The sequence below is a fragment of the Eupeodes corollae genome, chromosome 1 (assembly GCF_945859685.1).
Source record: "Eupeodes corollae chromosome 1, idEupCoro1.1, whole genome shotgun sequence".
Taxonomy (NCBI): Eukaryota; Metazoa; Arthropoda; class Insecta; order Diptera; family Syrphidae; genus Eupeodes; species Eupeodes corollae.
The window spans coordinates 164192528-164208640 of NC_079147.1; the positions used below are offsets into that span (position 1 = coordinate 164192528).

At 34.6% G+C, this 16113-nt stretch overlaps 2 protein-coding genes across 2 annotated transcripts in view; one reads left to right on the forward strand and one right to left on the reverse strand.

Moving 5' to 3' along the window:
- The window catches only part of LOC129953126 (chromatin-remodeling ATPase INO80), a 151823-nt gene that overhangs the window by 45451 nt on the left and 90259 nt on the right, over positions 1 to 16113 (forward strand). Inside the window, exons 10-11 of the mRNA XM_056065994.1 lie at positions 13161 to 13319; positions 13828 to 13930. Of these exons, the coding sequence (XP_055921969.1) occupies positions 13161 to 13319; positions 13828 to 13930 (262 nt within the window). The remainder of the gene's footprint in view (positions 1 to 13160; positions 13320 to 13827; positions 13931 to 16113) is intronic.
- LOC129953142 (putative serine protease K12H4.7) lies at positions 3159 to 5350 on the reverse strand. Its single transcript, XM_056065995.1, has 7 exons — positions 5121 to 5350; positions 4876 to 5057; positions 4581 to 4816; positions 4016 to 4247; positions 3781 to 3950; positions 3414 to 3704; positions 3159 to 3346 (listed from the first exon to the last, which is right to left on the reverse strand). Exons 1-7 carry the CDS (start codon positions 5325 to 5327, stop codon positions 3237 to 3239), a joined length of 1428 nt encoding a protein of 475 aa, XP_055921970.1. The 5' UTR covers positions 5328 to 5350; the 3' UTR covers positions 3159 to 3236.

Below are 16113 nucleotides of genomic sequence, written 5' to 3' on the forward strand. Positions count from 1 at the left end.
GGCTGTGGCATGTTAGTGCGTTCGACTGTCATGCTAGAGGTCTTGGGTTCGATCCCTGCCTATGCCACCTAAAGTTTTTTTTCACGGGTACTGCCTCTTGCGAGGCATTGACAAATTCTCCAAGAGTAATTCTTGTCATGAAAAGTGCTTTCTCAAATTTGCAGTTCGGATTCGGCTTAAAACTGTAGGTCCCTTCCATCCCTGACAACAGTACTCGCACACAGGAATGGTTGAGAGTTGTCAGTCACTAGGCCCTAGTTTTCAAACGGACTGTTGCGCCACCCAATTTATTTATTTATTAAAAAAACCCGCTAGAAAAAGAATGGTACTATGTAGTTTTTTTCAACTGGTAAAACTATTTGGGTCAACCTTTTATTTTCACGATTGGTGGAAATAAAAAGGTGTTAAAAGCTTCATCGCACCTGTGAAGGAGGTGTTGTTATATTGAAAGCGCTTAAATGTTTAGGTCAATCATTTGTTTGTTTGTCTCCGACGTTCTTCTTCATTGTTATAAATGATCTTTTGTCTAAAACTTCTAACCCACTAAATTGTTTCGCTGACGACAGTGCCCTCAGCTTTTCATATTCGTTTTTAGATTCTCATCCTTGTACTTCGGATGTGGACTATCAACGGCAGCGTATGATAAGCTCATTAAATTTTGATCTTGACAGCATTGTTCAATCGGGAATCAAAAACCGTCCTAGGTATGTGCATCACAAACCACTTGTTGTGGAGTGATCACATATCTGATATCGTCAAAATACTACTAAGTGTTTAGGTTTTCTCCGACGATGCAAGAAGTTTTTTACCCCTTCTGATCTGGCTATAATTTACATAGCTTTTATTCGTCCAATACTTGAGTACAACTCTCATATTTGTGCTGGTGCTGCAATAAAGTACTTGAGTCTTGTGAATAGAATTAAAAAAAGAGCTCTAAAAATGATTGGAGATCGTTCTCTTACCGAGACATTTGAACACCGCCGCAAGGTCTGATGCCTGTCATTGATTTATCGTTATTTTTATAAACAATGCTCTATTGAAATAGCCAGTACATTCCTCCCCTTAAGCAATTCAACCGTAATACCCGTACTGCTAGGAATGCCCATCAGCTTAACCTTGAGCCCAATTTCGGACGTACTGTTAAGTTCAGAGATTCTTTCTTTAGCCGCACTACACGAATGTGGAACGCTTTACGAGGCTCAATATTTCCCACACAATGTGCAGATATTCAAAACCAATGTGCACCGGTTTCTCCTTTCTTATCCTTTCCTAACTGCTCGCACTTTGTTCAATCATTATAAGGGTATTCATAAATAACCCCTTTAATGCGCGCACAATATATACAAAAAATGAAAATGAGAACACCGAAAAAATTTCCACTGAGCAACCAAGAACTCATAAGTAATTAGGTTTCTTCTCTAACCATTTTTTACCGTTATATTAACAGTTCATGCTCTAGAGAAATAGCCAGCTGCATTTCTCCCTTACAATTCAACCGTAATGCTCAACATTCTAGGAATGCTCATCAGTATACCCTCGATCCCAACTTCCGTCGTACTGTCAAATACAGAAATTCGTTCTTTAACCGTACTACGCGAATGTGGAATGCCTTACCACACTCTGTCTTTCCCAGTCATTGCAATATTCGGGAACTTAAAACTCATTTCAAACTCTCTCTCCTTTTACTAGTGTTAGTAATATTTCTTTGAGTGTGCACTTGTTGTTAAAAAAGTTAAAAAGAGGCTGGAATGCGACCCACACTGATAACTTCCCATCCCGTCTCTCGATTTGTCTTGCTTAAAAGTTTGTAGGTTTTCGTATTGGGTTAAAAAAGTTGTTAGTTAAATTATTTTTACAAATTTTAAAATTACCAACAATATTTTTCATATAAATAAATAGTTTAGTTTGAAAATTTTGTAGAGTTTAAAGACAATATTTTTAATTTTTAAAAGCTATTGGAGTCGTAAGTAAATTTTTACCAAGTTTTAGTATTTTTTTTTGTTAGGTTTTTATTTTTTAGATTTGTCATTTAGATTTTCCTCAAAATTTTACTGAGTGCTGACAACAATATACTTAAAACCCAATATCTCAAAGTTTTGAAAAGATATTTGAGTCGAAAATTAATTTTTACCAACTTTTACTAATTTGTTTGTTTAGGGTTTAATTTTTTGTAAAAAACTGTCAATTGGATTTTTCTCAAAATTTTATTGAATGTTAAAAACAATATTTCTTAAAAGATAAAAGTAGTTTAAAGCCGATTTGAAGCTCCTGGGTCTTGGAAAAATCGATACCCACCATCTCTTATCGATCTTAAAGCCGCGTATGACAGCATCTATAGGGAAGAGCTCTACCGAGCAATGTCTAGTTTTGGAATCCCTGTCAAACTTATCCGTTTGTGCAGAATGACGATGAAGAATGCACGCTGCTCTATCAAGGTCGGAAAAGATCTCACTGATGCATTTGAAAAAAGGTTTTAGACAAGGCGATGCACTGTCATGCGACTTCTTCAACATAGTTCTTGAAGGAATTGTGCAAAACTCAACCGTCAACACTAGAGGCACAATCTTCCAAAGGTCCATCCAATTACTCGGATACTCAGATGATATTGACATAATTGGAAGATCAAAGCGTGATGTCAGTGGAGCGTTTTTGAGCATTGCGACGGAACCGAAGAAGATGGGTTTAGTGGTCAATGAAGGCAAGACAAAGTATATGCTGTCATCAAAAAAGGACACTGAACGACGACGTCTTGGACAAAACGTCACCATGGACAGCTATAACTTTGAGGTAGTAAAGGACTTTATCTACCTTACTTACTTACTTGCTTAAGGTGGCGCTACACAGTAAATCCGTCCGAATCCGAGGCTTGTTGGTGCTTCGCAACTATGAAAGCTTTTACGTGGCCAGGAAGTCACCCCGACGCACAACCCCCAACCTGGAGGGCCAGATCCTAAGTATAACTCCAAGGATGGGGAGCCGGATAAAACCGCTCCTTACAGGCCTGGGCTCCAAATAAGTCCAAGAAGCCCTATAAGGTGTTCACTAAGTAGTTCAACCTTACTGGAACTGTAGGGACCTTAAAACGTCGAGAAATGTCAAAATTTTCAATATGACAAATCGGACCCATTACAAACTTCCTATTTATAAAACAAATATAATTATATTAATATAATGAACAATATTTTTATTTTTTTATTGTATTCATGTATAATAACTTAAGTTCATAAGCATGAAGCTTAAGTACTTAACCAATCACGTACAAGTTGTGCAATTTTTTCTTTTGACGCTTTCATTTCCTCCGTGTCGGATGATTTGATTGAGCCAAAATCTTGGCAATGAGCATGTACTAAAATTAAGAATATTTTTTTTTTTTAAACCAGAAAATTCGGGGTAAAATTATGAATCTTTCTTACGTGGTATCATCGTAGCCTTATCCTTATCAGTGATTCCCATAGCATGCCATGGATCCAATTCACCATGGCTAATATAAACATTTTCCACTTCAGGATTTAGACCACCAAAATATTCGTTGGTTTTATCGGCATTTTCATGCATCGTTTTGTTATTAAATTGATCGCCATAGACATCATGACAGGCTTTAACATATAAATCTAAGGGAAACTTCTTTCCAAAAGGTTGAGCTGTTGAACCGGATGTCTGATACCAACCATATTCGTTGCATGTTTGATAGAACCATTGTCGAACTGAAGAGTAAAAAAGCAAACAAAAAGATAGATTGACCACTAGTGACGTCATGAGAGCTTTGTATTTTGAACTTACACATCTTATTAGGATTGTTATCAGTTTTTTTGAGATCCAAAATCATATCTTCATATGAAACATCTGAGCAGTTTGAAGATCCACTGAAAGAAGCTATATAATTGGACATTCCTGTTAAATCATCTTTGCCTTCCATTATTTTCTTACAAGTTCCTTCAATGTTCCCTTTACTAGTTTATTTTTGAAATAAGAATAAATGTACAACCAAATACATGAACTGCACCTTTTTTCTTACCTATGGGTTTGAACCACTCCAGCAAATACATCCGAAATTTGACTAAAGAACGTCCAAACGTCTAATTCATTGTTTTCATCGAAAGTATCGCATATTTTAAGGAGACTTTTCATTTCTGCAGCTCGATTGTCAGTTATCATTTGTTCAATTAAATCGATACCATTTTTAATTCGATTGTAGCAATCTTCACCTCCGACTAGTTTAATTGATTGTCCAGTAACTTCCTTATATTCTAAAAAACGGGAGTGGTTCAAAATATTGTATTTCAAAATGTATGATACTGTTTCGTCAAAATGCTGTCTTAATTTCGTTTTTAAATTTAAGTTGAAAGATTAAATTGTTTTCTCAACTAATTCCTCGAAACTTTTATCACCGTAGAACCTCAATCAACTAATTTCTATGAGCGACTCATCGTGATGTTGGATTTTTGATTCGATGCTGAACCACTTTTGTATCCAACTAAAACCCCATATCCCTTATTTAAGCTTAAAACAAGTTTTCCCAACACCAATTTAAACAGAAAATGTGGAATTTGAAAAATTCCAAAACTCAATTTAAAACTTACCAACAAAATCAGGCTTTGCGAAAAGAGGTGCACTCGATGCCCAAGCCCCAACAATCAAATCAGGATACAATCGCTTAAACCATGTGACCATTGTTGCTGAATAAGAACCACCTGTCAAAATAACTTTTGAATTTTCCATTCCCGGCGTTGTTGATTTGACAGTTCGAATAAAATGTGCCAAATCAGCTAAAGCTTGTTTTACATTTAGATATTGAAGGTTTTCCGTTTGAAGGTCACTTTCGTATTAACAAATTATTAACAAACTTTTAAAAATAGATGATACAAAATTAAATACCTGGTCGGTCTGCTTTGTCCGTAGTATCTGTGTTCAGTGTAAAATAAATATCCCTTATGTTCCTTTGCCATATCATGCATATGCCCTCCTGTCAAATATCCCCTCGAAATCGCCCATTCCCCTCCAACAAAAATAAATACTGGTCCACCTTCTTCGAAGTATTGTTCATTTGCCATATATCTCTAAAAGGATAAGATGTATCTTAGTTATTAATGTGTAATAAATAAATTTTCTATTCGTCAAACCATTTTCCAAGTCCTTGCGTCACTTTCATTGAATTGATCCAATTTCTGTTCGATCCAACGTGTAGCGACGTCAAAACGGCTCGTTGACGGAGGTGGTGGAGGCTCCTGATGCAGAAGATTAAATGTCCTTTCGTACATTGACGAACTATAACAACTCGAAGTTGTAACAACTAAAATCGCCACAATTGTTGTTATTCTGATCGTCATTTTGCTGCAGTTGTTGTTCGAGGGAATGATAGTTTCTGTGAAATTCAACTGACTTTTATTCGTGTTGCTAATGAAGGTTCCGTTGTCTAATGTTCACTGATAAGCAGAGTTAATTTAAATATTTAATCTTGAACTTAAATGGGGGTTATCATATGTTCCGGTGGTAATTATTTTCATTTAAGTGGTTGAATATATGATAGAGGTAGGGAATCCACCATTTAACACCTATAGACGACTTTTAAGAAATGTTATGGCTTTGGTTTAAATTTAAAACAAAAAAAACTAGCTTAAAAAACAACTAGAATGTGAGAACTGATTAATGGGTTGCAATTATAAGCTTTGAAAGTTTGTTTCACTGTCGTCTAGATACTTGATTCGAATTTTAAGCGCATTTATGTGTCGATTTTTAAAGTCAAATGGCTGCTGACTCTTAAGCTTTGAAGAGATGACAGTCACGGAGTTATATTAATAAAACTAGCGATCCAAGAGCTTTGATTTTCATTTTCGGAAAGTTCTTTGAGCAATGCATTTCGAAGCTCAAAATTCTAGAACTGGTAAGGGCAGGACATTGACAGACAAAATGCATCACAGTTTTCCTTTCATGTTGGTCTCCGAAAATATGCCAGTGATACCCAACTTTGGTCAACGTCCGGTACATATTGCAGTGGCCATCGCTTTATCATCGCAAGTCATTCCTAAAGTTCTCCGACCTATAAGTCTATCATCACTCCTTCTTAAGACCTTGGAAAGATTGATTGATATCTATTTAAGAGCAAGTATTGATACAAGACTTCTGTCTTCGTCTCAACATTATTGTAAAGGCAAATCGGTGGAAACAGCGTTATACACCTTAGAACGCACCATCAAATATTCCCTGTATCATAAAGAGTTCACTATGGTTGCTTTACTTGACATCGAAGGTGCTTTTAACAACGTGGACACATCTGCACTAACATCTCTCAATGTAGAGAGTTCGCTTCAGAAGTAAATTAATTTAATGCTAACTAGAAATATAATTAACTCAAAACTGGGCACCTCTTCTGGCAGACGATTCGTTAGTAGAGGGACACCCCAAGGTGGAGTCCCCTCTACTCTGGCACCTAGTGGTGAATGAAATCCTAACTAGTCTGGATGCGGAGGGTTTCAGAGTGATAGCCTATGCGGACGACGTTGCTATAGCAGTTTTAGGAAAGCATCTTAACACCCTAATAGAAATCCTACAAAATGCCTTAGACAGACTTAGGGCTGATCGGTGTGGACTGGGTGTTAACCCACACAAAACCGATCTGGTCTTCTTTTCGAGGAGATACAAAATTCCATTTGTCAACCCTTCCTACATTAAAGGAATCCAATTAAAAGTCTCAGACGAGGCTAAATACCTGGGTCTTGTTTTAGATAAAAAACTAAATTGGAAACGCAATGACAGGAAAGAGTCAAAAAAGCTACTGTAGCTCTGTTTTCTTGCAAAAAAGCTATTGGTAATTAATAGGGCTTATAACCCAGAATCACGCTGATGTGTAATCAGTAATCAGACCGATTTTAATGTTCGGTTTGGCAGTATTGTGGACTGCTTTAGAGAAAGGTATAAACAGGGATAAGTTAAATAAAGTCCATCGTTCAGCTTGCCTATGTATAAGCGGATCGCTTCCCACGAACCCATCTGCGGCACTGGACACCTTACTCTACCTAACACCTCTTGACATATTAAGCAATCAAATAGCTGCAGGCTGCTATGCGCCTCAAAGCTTCGTCGCAGTGGACTAACAAAAACATTGGCCAGTCCGTAATTATTAGGTATTTAGAATGAATTCCAAAGCCCACACACTACACCATCCCCCACCTGCAATTCGACAGAAATTTCCAAAATTTCTGGGAGGGTAGGGCATTCCTGGAAGACGAGTCAATCCATTTGTATACAGATGGTTCAAAACCAAAAGAAGAGGTTGGTGGAGGTGTGTACTCTGAACGACTAAAATTAAGTCTCTCATTCCACTTTCCCAATCATTGTAGCGTGTTCCAGGCGAAACTTTTGGAGATGAAAGGAAGTCTTATACTGACTTAAAAAATACGTGATATCAACATCTGATATCCGTATTTTCTCAGATAGTCAGACTGCTTTAAAATCTCTGTCTCTATAAACTCTATAACAGTCCATAACTGTCGATCATCTTTAATAAAGTTGGCACAGAAGTTTAATATTCACCTTTGCTGGGTGCCGGGCCATGAAGACATTCGAGGCAGATGAACTCGCCAGGAACGGTGCAGTGCAGCCCATACTGCCACGTTTCGCACACACTGGCATACCAATCGCTACTTGCAAACTGTTGCTAATGGAAGACGCTATGAAAAGGCAAACACCAGGTGGAACAACATCGACACGTGTCAGTTCACAAAAAAACATCTGGTCAACACTAGATTTAAAGCGTTCAAGGTGCTTGCTATCTTTAAGCAGATCCCATATAAGCTCGATAAAAGGTTTCATAACCGGACAATGTCCTATAGGAAAGCACGCCACGAGACTAGGCGTATTCTCAAATGATCTTTGTAGAAGCTGTATGGACAAGGAAGAGGAAGAAACGGTTCTTCATCTTCTTTGTACATGCCCTGCTCTGGCTCGAAAACGCAAGAATTACCTAGAAGAATTCTTCTTTAACGATCAAAGCAATCTAAATCATATCAGCATAATCAGCCTCTCACCTTTCGTAAGGGACTCAAACTAGTTCCATTGAGCTTAGGAGGAATCCTCCAGATTCATGTGGTATCACGATGGGCCATTAAACTGGCCTAAGTGTGACCGTTTCCATCATGGACAGCCACTTTAACCTAACCTAACATATCGCTTTATAATTCCAAGGTCTTTATAAAAATTCGATTGAAGGGTTTTTGTTTTAGATGGGCCATATCATCGTGGATATTCTAAAGTCCGTTAGACTTTTCCACCTGCGGCGGTCAGATTATTTCAGAAAAATTAAGGCAATTTTGCCGTTCATATCTTCAAGAGGAACATTTACCCTTTGCGCAAGTGAGCTTGCCCGTTTGGTTCCATTAATGTCACTATGATCTTTAAGCTATATAAAAGAGTGACGCGGGGGTAGTTGTGTTTCTATTTTGGTTTAAGTATTTTGCATGATTCTTTGATTGCTAGTAATTCATCTGGCACAATCAGGTAGCCAAACGACTTAGAAACATTTATGGACTCAAAGAATATTCCTGACCCAATCCCCATTCCATCTTTGACCCGTCATCAAAGATAGAGTTATCGAAGTCTTCCGTAACCTTGCCATTCCTTCCAACCCCAGGGGTGCAGTAGTCGGTATCCTTCGCAAAAACATCCGTAAGAATTTTACTTTTATTTAGCGTGCTGCACGATAATAAAGGTGTAATGTGAAGGTATGCAAGTAGGAGGTGCAGGATAACATTTAAGGCATCTGTTGGGCAGGACGGTTCAGTCGGGGTAGGGTGAATGCAGGTATTTTAGTTTTGTAGAGAGCATCAGTTCAGTTTTGCTCTGATTACGTGGTGCTAAATGAAATCCTAACTGGTCTGGGTGCGGAGGGTTTTAGAGTGCTTGCATATGCGGATGACGTTGCTATAGCGGTTTCAGGAAAGCATCTTAACACCTTGCAAAGTGGCTTAAACAAACTAATACTTTGGACTGACCAGTGTGGACTGGATGTCAAACCGAACAAAACTGATTTAGTATTCAATTAAAGTTCTCAGAAGAGACTAAGTATCTGGGTCTTATCTACGACAACAAACTGAATCGGAGGTAGTATTTTTTGCAAAAAAGCTATTGTTAATAAGTATAGGACTTACAGCCCCGAACTACGCATTAGTTATACACATCGGTAATCAGACCGATTTTAATGTGCGTTATGGAAGTATTGGAAATTGCTTTAGAAAAGGCTATACGCCCTGAAAAACTAAATGCAGTCCAACGTTCAGCGAATCGGTTCACACGATCCTATCGACAATACTGGATACCCTACTCTTTCTAAAACCTCTTGATATACTTAACAAACAAAAAGCTACAAGATTTGGTATTCGCATCAATGTTTTATCGCAGTGAGTTAACAACAGGTTCCTAGAATCAATTTCAAAGCACACAGACTACGAAGGGCGGATCCCCACTCTCCGCTTAAAAATGTTCTTTAATGTTTTGAAAATTAGGATAACAAAATTTAAATAACATAATTTGTACGAGTATATTAATCTAACCTTTACACATTTCAATTGCTAAAATGATAACTTCAGTTATCAAATTGTTTTAGAACACTGTTGTCCAGCAAAATATGGTCTAAATATTTAATTTGTATGACTCCCTACGTATGAAAGCATTCTCAGATTCCAAAAGTTTTCTTAAGAGCTAAAACACAATAGTTTATAGGGTTTTTTCTGTATTTCACGCAAAAATGTAAGAAATTGTTTTGACACGTAGCTTTTGTTCCAAAAATAAAATATACGTTTCTAGTATCCATTTCTATTCATGCTAAGAACGCTAAAAAATTCAAAAATCCAGAAAGTGAGAGAGGATCTCATATGAAGAAATGTCGGGCTTTTTTGACGAAGTTTTTTCGAACTCTATTTTCGGGAGTCTATTATTACTATCGCTATCAGTCTGCTTACTCGTATTTTGATCTTAAAGGAGTCAACAAAACTTAAAAATTTTAGAGAGAAAAATGTTTGGTTCTTGAATTTAAATAAATAAGTAAACAAATAAGTTGGGAAGAAACGTTTGTGTGGCACTCACCAATTACACGTTTCAGAATCTCTTTTCACTTCAAATCTCAAGAGATTCAAAGCTTGTATATCAATATACATATATGACCCGTTTATTATGTTTTTCAATTAGCCATTAGTTTAACAAAAGTGTCACTTTTGCTGTTTTTGGGACATTTATATTATTGAAATTCGTGTTTAAATATTAGTTCGAGAGCATCCAAACCAAATTCACTTCAAAAGTAGATTTATTAATTTTTAACTTCCCATAGGAAGTTATTGTAATGGGTCCGATTTGTCAAATTGAAAATTTTGACATTCTCGACGTTTCAAGGTCCCTAGAGTCGAAATAAAAGATTTTTAGAAAGATGTCTTTATTACGTCTTCCATAGCTAAAGAACCAGAAGAGATATCAACTTCAAATAAATTTTGTTATACAGATAATAAGGCAGAAAGATGCAGAAAGGGCTCTCAAGAAAATTACCTGGGTGGTTTATTTACCATAGTAGTTTAAAAAAAAGGTGAACATTTTGGTTAACCCTAAATATCTTACGAACCAAAAACGCTAGAGCCTTGAATTAAATTTTATATAATAAACTGAAATGTGATCTCAAAGAATAATGTTTTTTGAAAAAATGTTTTAACGGTTTTTTTTATAAATAAACTCCAAAATTTAACGAATAAAACATAATATCATCTCCAAAACAATTTTGAGCAACGGAGAGTAATGTTTTTGAAATTTGATAAAATTTTAAGAAAAATCGAATTGACAGTTTTTTTACAGAAAATAAAAACCAAAAAAAAAATTAATAAAAGTTGGTAAAAATTCATTTTCGACTCAAATATCTTTTCAAAATTTTGAGATATTGGCTTTAATTTACTTTTATCTTTCAAAAAATATTGTTTTCAACATTCGATAAAATTTTGAAAAAAATCGAATTGACAGTTTTTTTTACAAAAAAAATAAAACTCTAAAAAAAACAATACTAAAACTTGGTAAAAATTTACTTTCGACTCAAATAGCTTTTAAAAAATTAAAAATATTGGCTGCAAACTTATTTTATTTGATATTTTATTATTTTATTTTGAAATAAATAAAATGCACGACTGGGTCGCTAGAACTTGCTAATTTCTTCCAAAAAGTCTGTTTAAAAATATTTTCTACATTTTAAGATTTAAAAATGTACATAGTTGCAAAATAAGTTTTTTTTTCAAAAAAATTTAAAGCTATTTTATTTTTCAAAAAAATTCTAGATTAACTTATTTGTTTCAAAAATCATTTTAAATGTTGTCTTACAAATATTTTTGCTAAATAAAGAGCTTATAAATACGTGTCCATTTTAAATTTAAATTTCGTCAAACAAAATCAATATTTGTTTAAAAATAAAAAAAATACATTTTGATCATCATCATCGGCTGAAAACCTTAATTTCAGTCAACACAATTGTTTGGACTGTAGGAGCCAGGAAAGACAGACAGACGGATGTAATCGGGGTACCCACTTTTTTCGACTTCTCTACCGTCGCAATGTCATATTTTATTAAAAGCTCTAGTTCGAAATTGTTTACTAATGCAGAACATACCATATAGTTCCTATATGTCGCAAGTAAAAATCCCTATTTATGTGTGTCAAACAAATTTAATAATAAAATTGACGACTAGTTTAAGAAATTTAAAGGCAACTTCATATAAAATTGATGATCTCTTATTCAAGGTTTCTTCTTAAGAACCTGAATATTTGCTCTTTTTCTTAGAAATAATTTTTATGAAAATAATTAAAAGCATTACTAATTTTTTTTCAAATTCTAAATTGAGTGAAAACAAACATTTTAGTTGTTTTTGACAGCAAACCACTTTTTGGTGAATGTCGTTAAGTTATTATTAAATCTATAGATAAAATCTTTACTTATAGAACTTAACTGTATAACCTTTATGGCTCATATGACCCCGCCATTGCAGACTACACCATCCTCAAACTGCAATTCGACAGAAACTTCCAGATTTCTATACTTTCCAGATCTCTCTGGGACGATAAGGCATTCCACTTTGATAAAAAAAAGTCAGTCCACTTGGATAAAAACAAATGAAGGGGTAGTGGTCTCAATCATTGTAGCGTGTTCCAGGTATAACTTTTGGCGAAAAAAGAAGTCTTGTCCTGGCTTGAAAAAAACGTTATATCAGCATCCCATATCCCAGATAGTCAGGCTGTACTAACTTTATAATAGTCCATAACTGCCTTAATAATTTTTACCATATTAACTGAAACAGTCTTTCACGTTTGGTAAGGGAATCAAACTGGTTTTATAGAGCTAAGAAGAAAGCCTCAAGATTCCACAATGTACCACATTGGGCCATTTCAATGGCCTAAGTGTTTCCCACCCCATCATGGACAGCCACTTTAACCTAACCTAATCTAACCTCGTTGACGTAGAAAAGTTTTCTCATGAAATGAAATCTTTAATAAAATAAAATTGGACTAACCAAGAATATCATAAACCCTATCAATGAGATTATGAAATCAAACAGCAAAAATGTATGTATGCTTTAAGACCTATTTTGAAAACACTTAGAATTGGATTTCTCCAATATTTTGTATATCCTTCAAAAAGATTTAAATTTTGTTATCATGCAAATTTTGTCTATGCCTCCTTGTTTCCTGTCATATTATGGATATCCTTCTTTTAATGTCCTTCGGTAGCTAGAAATTAAATATCCACCGGATATATCGAACATGATTTCCCTCCGATTTTACTCCAGTAATTGGATTCGGCACGAAGAAAAGAAAAACCTTTCGGCTCAAATAGTTAAACACAAAAGGATCACGTTTGTACACTTTACGAAAAAGGATGCGTTGTGTTCCCATTTGCATTGTTCCTTCGCTCCTTCATTCTACGAGTATATTGGCGCATCTCTTTGAATTAAGAATTATCTCATTCTTTTTTTTTCCAATTTTCCTCACGTGCATTAAATTGACTATAAAAAAGACACCCTTACGTCGCGTCAATTGAACAGAATAAATTTATTTGTGTCTTGAATTTCTTTTGATATAAAATAAAATAAACCTTGTGCATTGTTGCATATAAATTAATATTCCATCCAACCCCTTTTTTCTAGGTTATCTTCTATGACTCGGATTGGAACCCTACTGTCGATCAACAGGCCATGGATCGTGCACATCGCCTGGGACAAACTAAACAGGTAACCGTCTACCGGTTGATCTGCAAAGGTACCATCGAAGAAAGGATTCTACAAAGAGCGCGGGAAAAGAGTGAGGTATGTTTTTTTTTTTTTTTAAATAAAAAACATTAAATTACAACAATAAAGAGCACTACAATGAACAACAACAACAATAACAACAACCCAAAGCAAGAAATAATAATAATTTAAAAAATTACAACCACTAACCGATTGTACTTGCCCGCATTTGTTGCGCACGTGCTGCATGCGGTGCGCGGCAATGCCTCAAGGCGATGGAACATGATCACTTTTAATTCCATTTATGTAAATTTCAACCGGAAGCTTGGTTCCGATAGCGAGACGGGCGTGTGATCTTCAAAATATTTAAAATTAACACAAAACATAAAGAATAGACATAGAATAGAATATTATTCGTTATTACACATCTTTTCCAGTACCGTCTTGAATGGCGCCCGTTTTATGAGATTTTTAATATTTTATAGTTTGCTCTTTGCTTCTCTTGCATTTCAATGGATTTGATTGTTTTATTTGATAAACGATAATATTAAATTTTTGTTTGGTTTTACTTTTTTTTTGTTTTTAGATCCAAAGAATGGTTATAAGTGGTGGAAACTTTAAGCCAGATACACTTAAGCCAAAGGAAGTGGTGTCTTTGCTATTAGATGACGAAGAAATCGAACTCAAGTGTAAGTATACAGTGCGGTTTAATTGGTGATACACATTCAAATAATTATCGAATTATATTTTATTTTCAAATTATTTTTCTAAGAAAGACAAATAAGTTTTTAGGTATCTAGTTTTAGAAGTATACTAAGCACTCGTAGATATTAAGATCGATTAAAATTCTTTTTAAATAAAATCTTCCCAAGCCTTAAACTAATTCTAAGAATTAAACAAAAGTATTTACAAAAGACAGATGAAGGTTAAAGACAAGTAAGGAAAGAGTTGGTGAAGAACTTATTGCGGTCCTTAATTCCTACTTTGTTAACCGTCTTAATCGTTTCAAGGGTAATGTCAAGATGCAATGGAAAGTTGTCAATAACTTACTAGGAAACAGCCAAAAAGCAATGAAATTAAGAATGTTTTAATAAACAACAATATAGTCAATGATAACAGCGAAATAGCTAATAGTTTTAACGATTTTTTCTTAATATTTCGGATAGCTTAAAACCATCTTTTCTATTACAATTGTAATATTTTATCAAACTTAAAAGAAGATAGAATGCAAGTAAATAGCTTCTGTTTTCAAGGAATCACGCTCGTAGATGTTTTTAAAATGATAAGTGAACTAAAAAATATAAATTCTTGCACCAGTGATGGTATTTCTAAAAGGAATTGCACGGGAAATTGTTGATATTTTGAGTTTTACTTTTAATATTAGCGTTAAGAGTGGTATATTTCTAAAGTTGTTAAAATGTGCTGAAGTAATTCCACTATTTAAAAAAGGTAATAGAGAAAATATTAGTGACTAAAGACCAATATCGTTACTTCCTACCCTTTCAAAGCTTTTTTAAAAATTAATAAAAGTGCGAATGCTTTCATTTTTAGAAAAAATTGCAATTTTTCATCCGACCAGTTTGGATTTAGATCCGGTAAATCTACTGAAGATGCTATTCTAAAAGTATGCTGTAACTTATACAATGGTGTTGAACAAAATCAATCAAACATGACACTTTTCATTGATATGACCAAAGCGTTCGACATGGTAGACCATGATTTGCTATTAGTAAAACTTTATAATGCGGGATTTAGGGGTTCCACTTATGAGTGATTTAAATCTTATTTGGTAGGCAGAGAGCAAAAGGCTCGTGTTAATGGAGTTTTTAGTTCATCGGTTCTTTTTAAGAATGGAGTTCCACAGGGATCTGTTCTTTGACCATTATTATTTCATATTTATATGAACGCTTTCACTTATGAGGAAAAACCACCTTTCGAATGTATAGTTAGAATGAATGAGGACCATCAAATGCTCAGAATCTGGCTTGCAGCTCAAACTAATAACGAGTGAAAAAGCTAAAATGATGCATTTTGAGACATTAGGATACGCTTTTGATGACTAAGAAGTTTTCTATCATTCATACGATTGTAAAAAATTTAGTTTGCTGCTACATATTTGTGGAAGAGACAATTTCAAAGGTTCTAATCTTTGCTCGAAAAACTGTTTTAAAATTAATTATGTTGATTCATTTAAATATATAGGGGTACAAATCGACAAAAAACTGAACTGGAAGTGTCATGTTGAAACAGTACGAACCAACTTGACTGTAGTAACTCGAAAGATGTATCTTTTAAAACCTTACTGTTCACGTAGTGTTTTGTAAATGATTTATTACGGACTTGTAAACTGCAATACGGTATAGCTAATGGGGAGGAGTTTACATGAACACTTTTGAGTCCCCTTGGTTGCTCAAAAACATATCGTAGGAATCATAATGCGGTGGAAATCGATTCACACATAGCTGCCCTTTTTCTTGTGACCTATCCAAAATACTAAATTAAAATAAAATAAAATAATTTTTCATTACTGAATAAAAATTAAAAAACTTATAAAATACTTTGTCAGTTATTCTCAGTTAAAAATTATATATTAGATCAATCAACACTAAGTTTATAGTTATAGATTGATTGTATTGTATTCTTTTTCCATCATTTAATTATATAATTTTATATTTGTTAATTAATTATAAGTGAAATGAATGCAAAATAAATTTAATTGAATTGAATTGGTCCGCGCCACTTTTGCATGTGGGCTAATTAATTTGAAATTAAACCCCTCTATTTTAGACCTTGATATTGAACAATTCATTGTAAATGTTAAAATAGTGAATCCAAATTTTTTGTTTCTGTGAGCTTAATTCCTCCAAAGAGC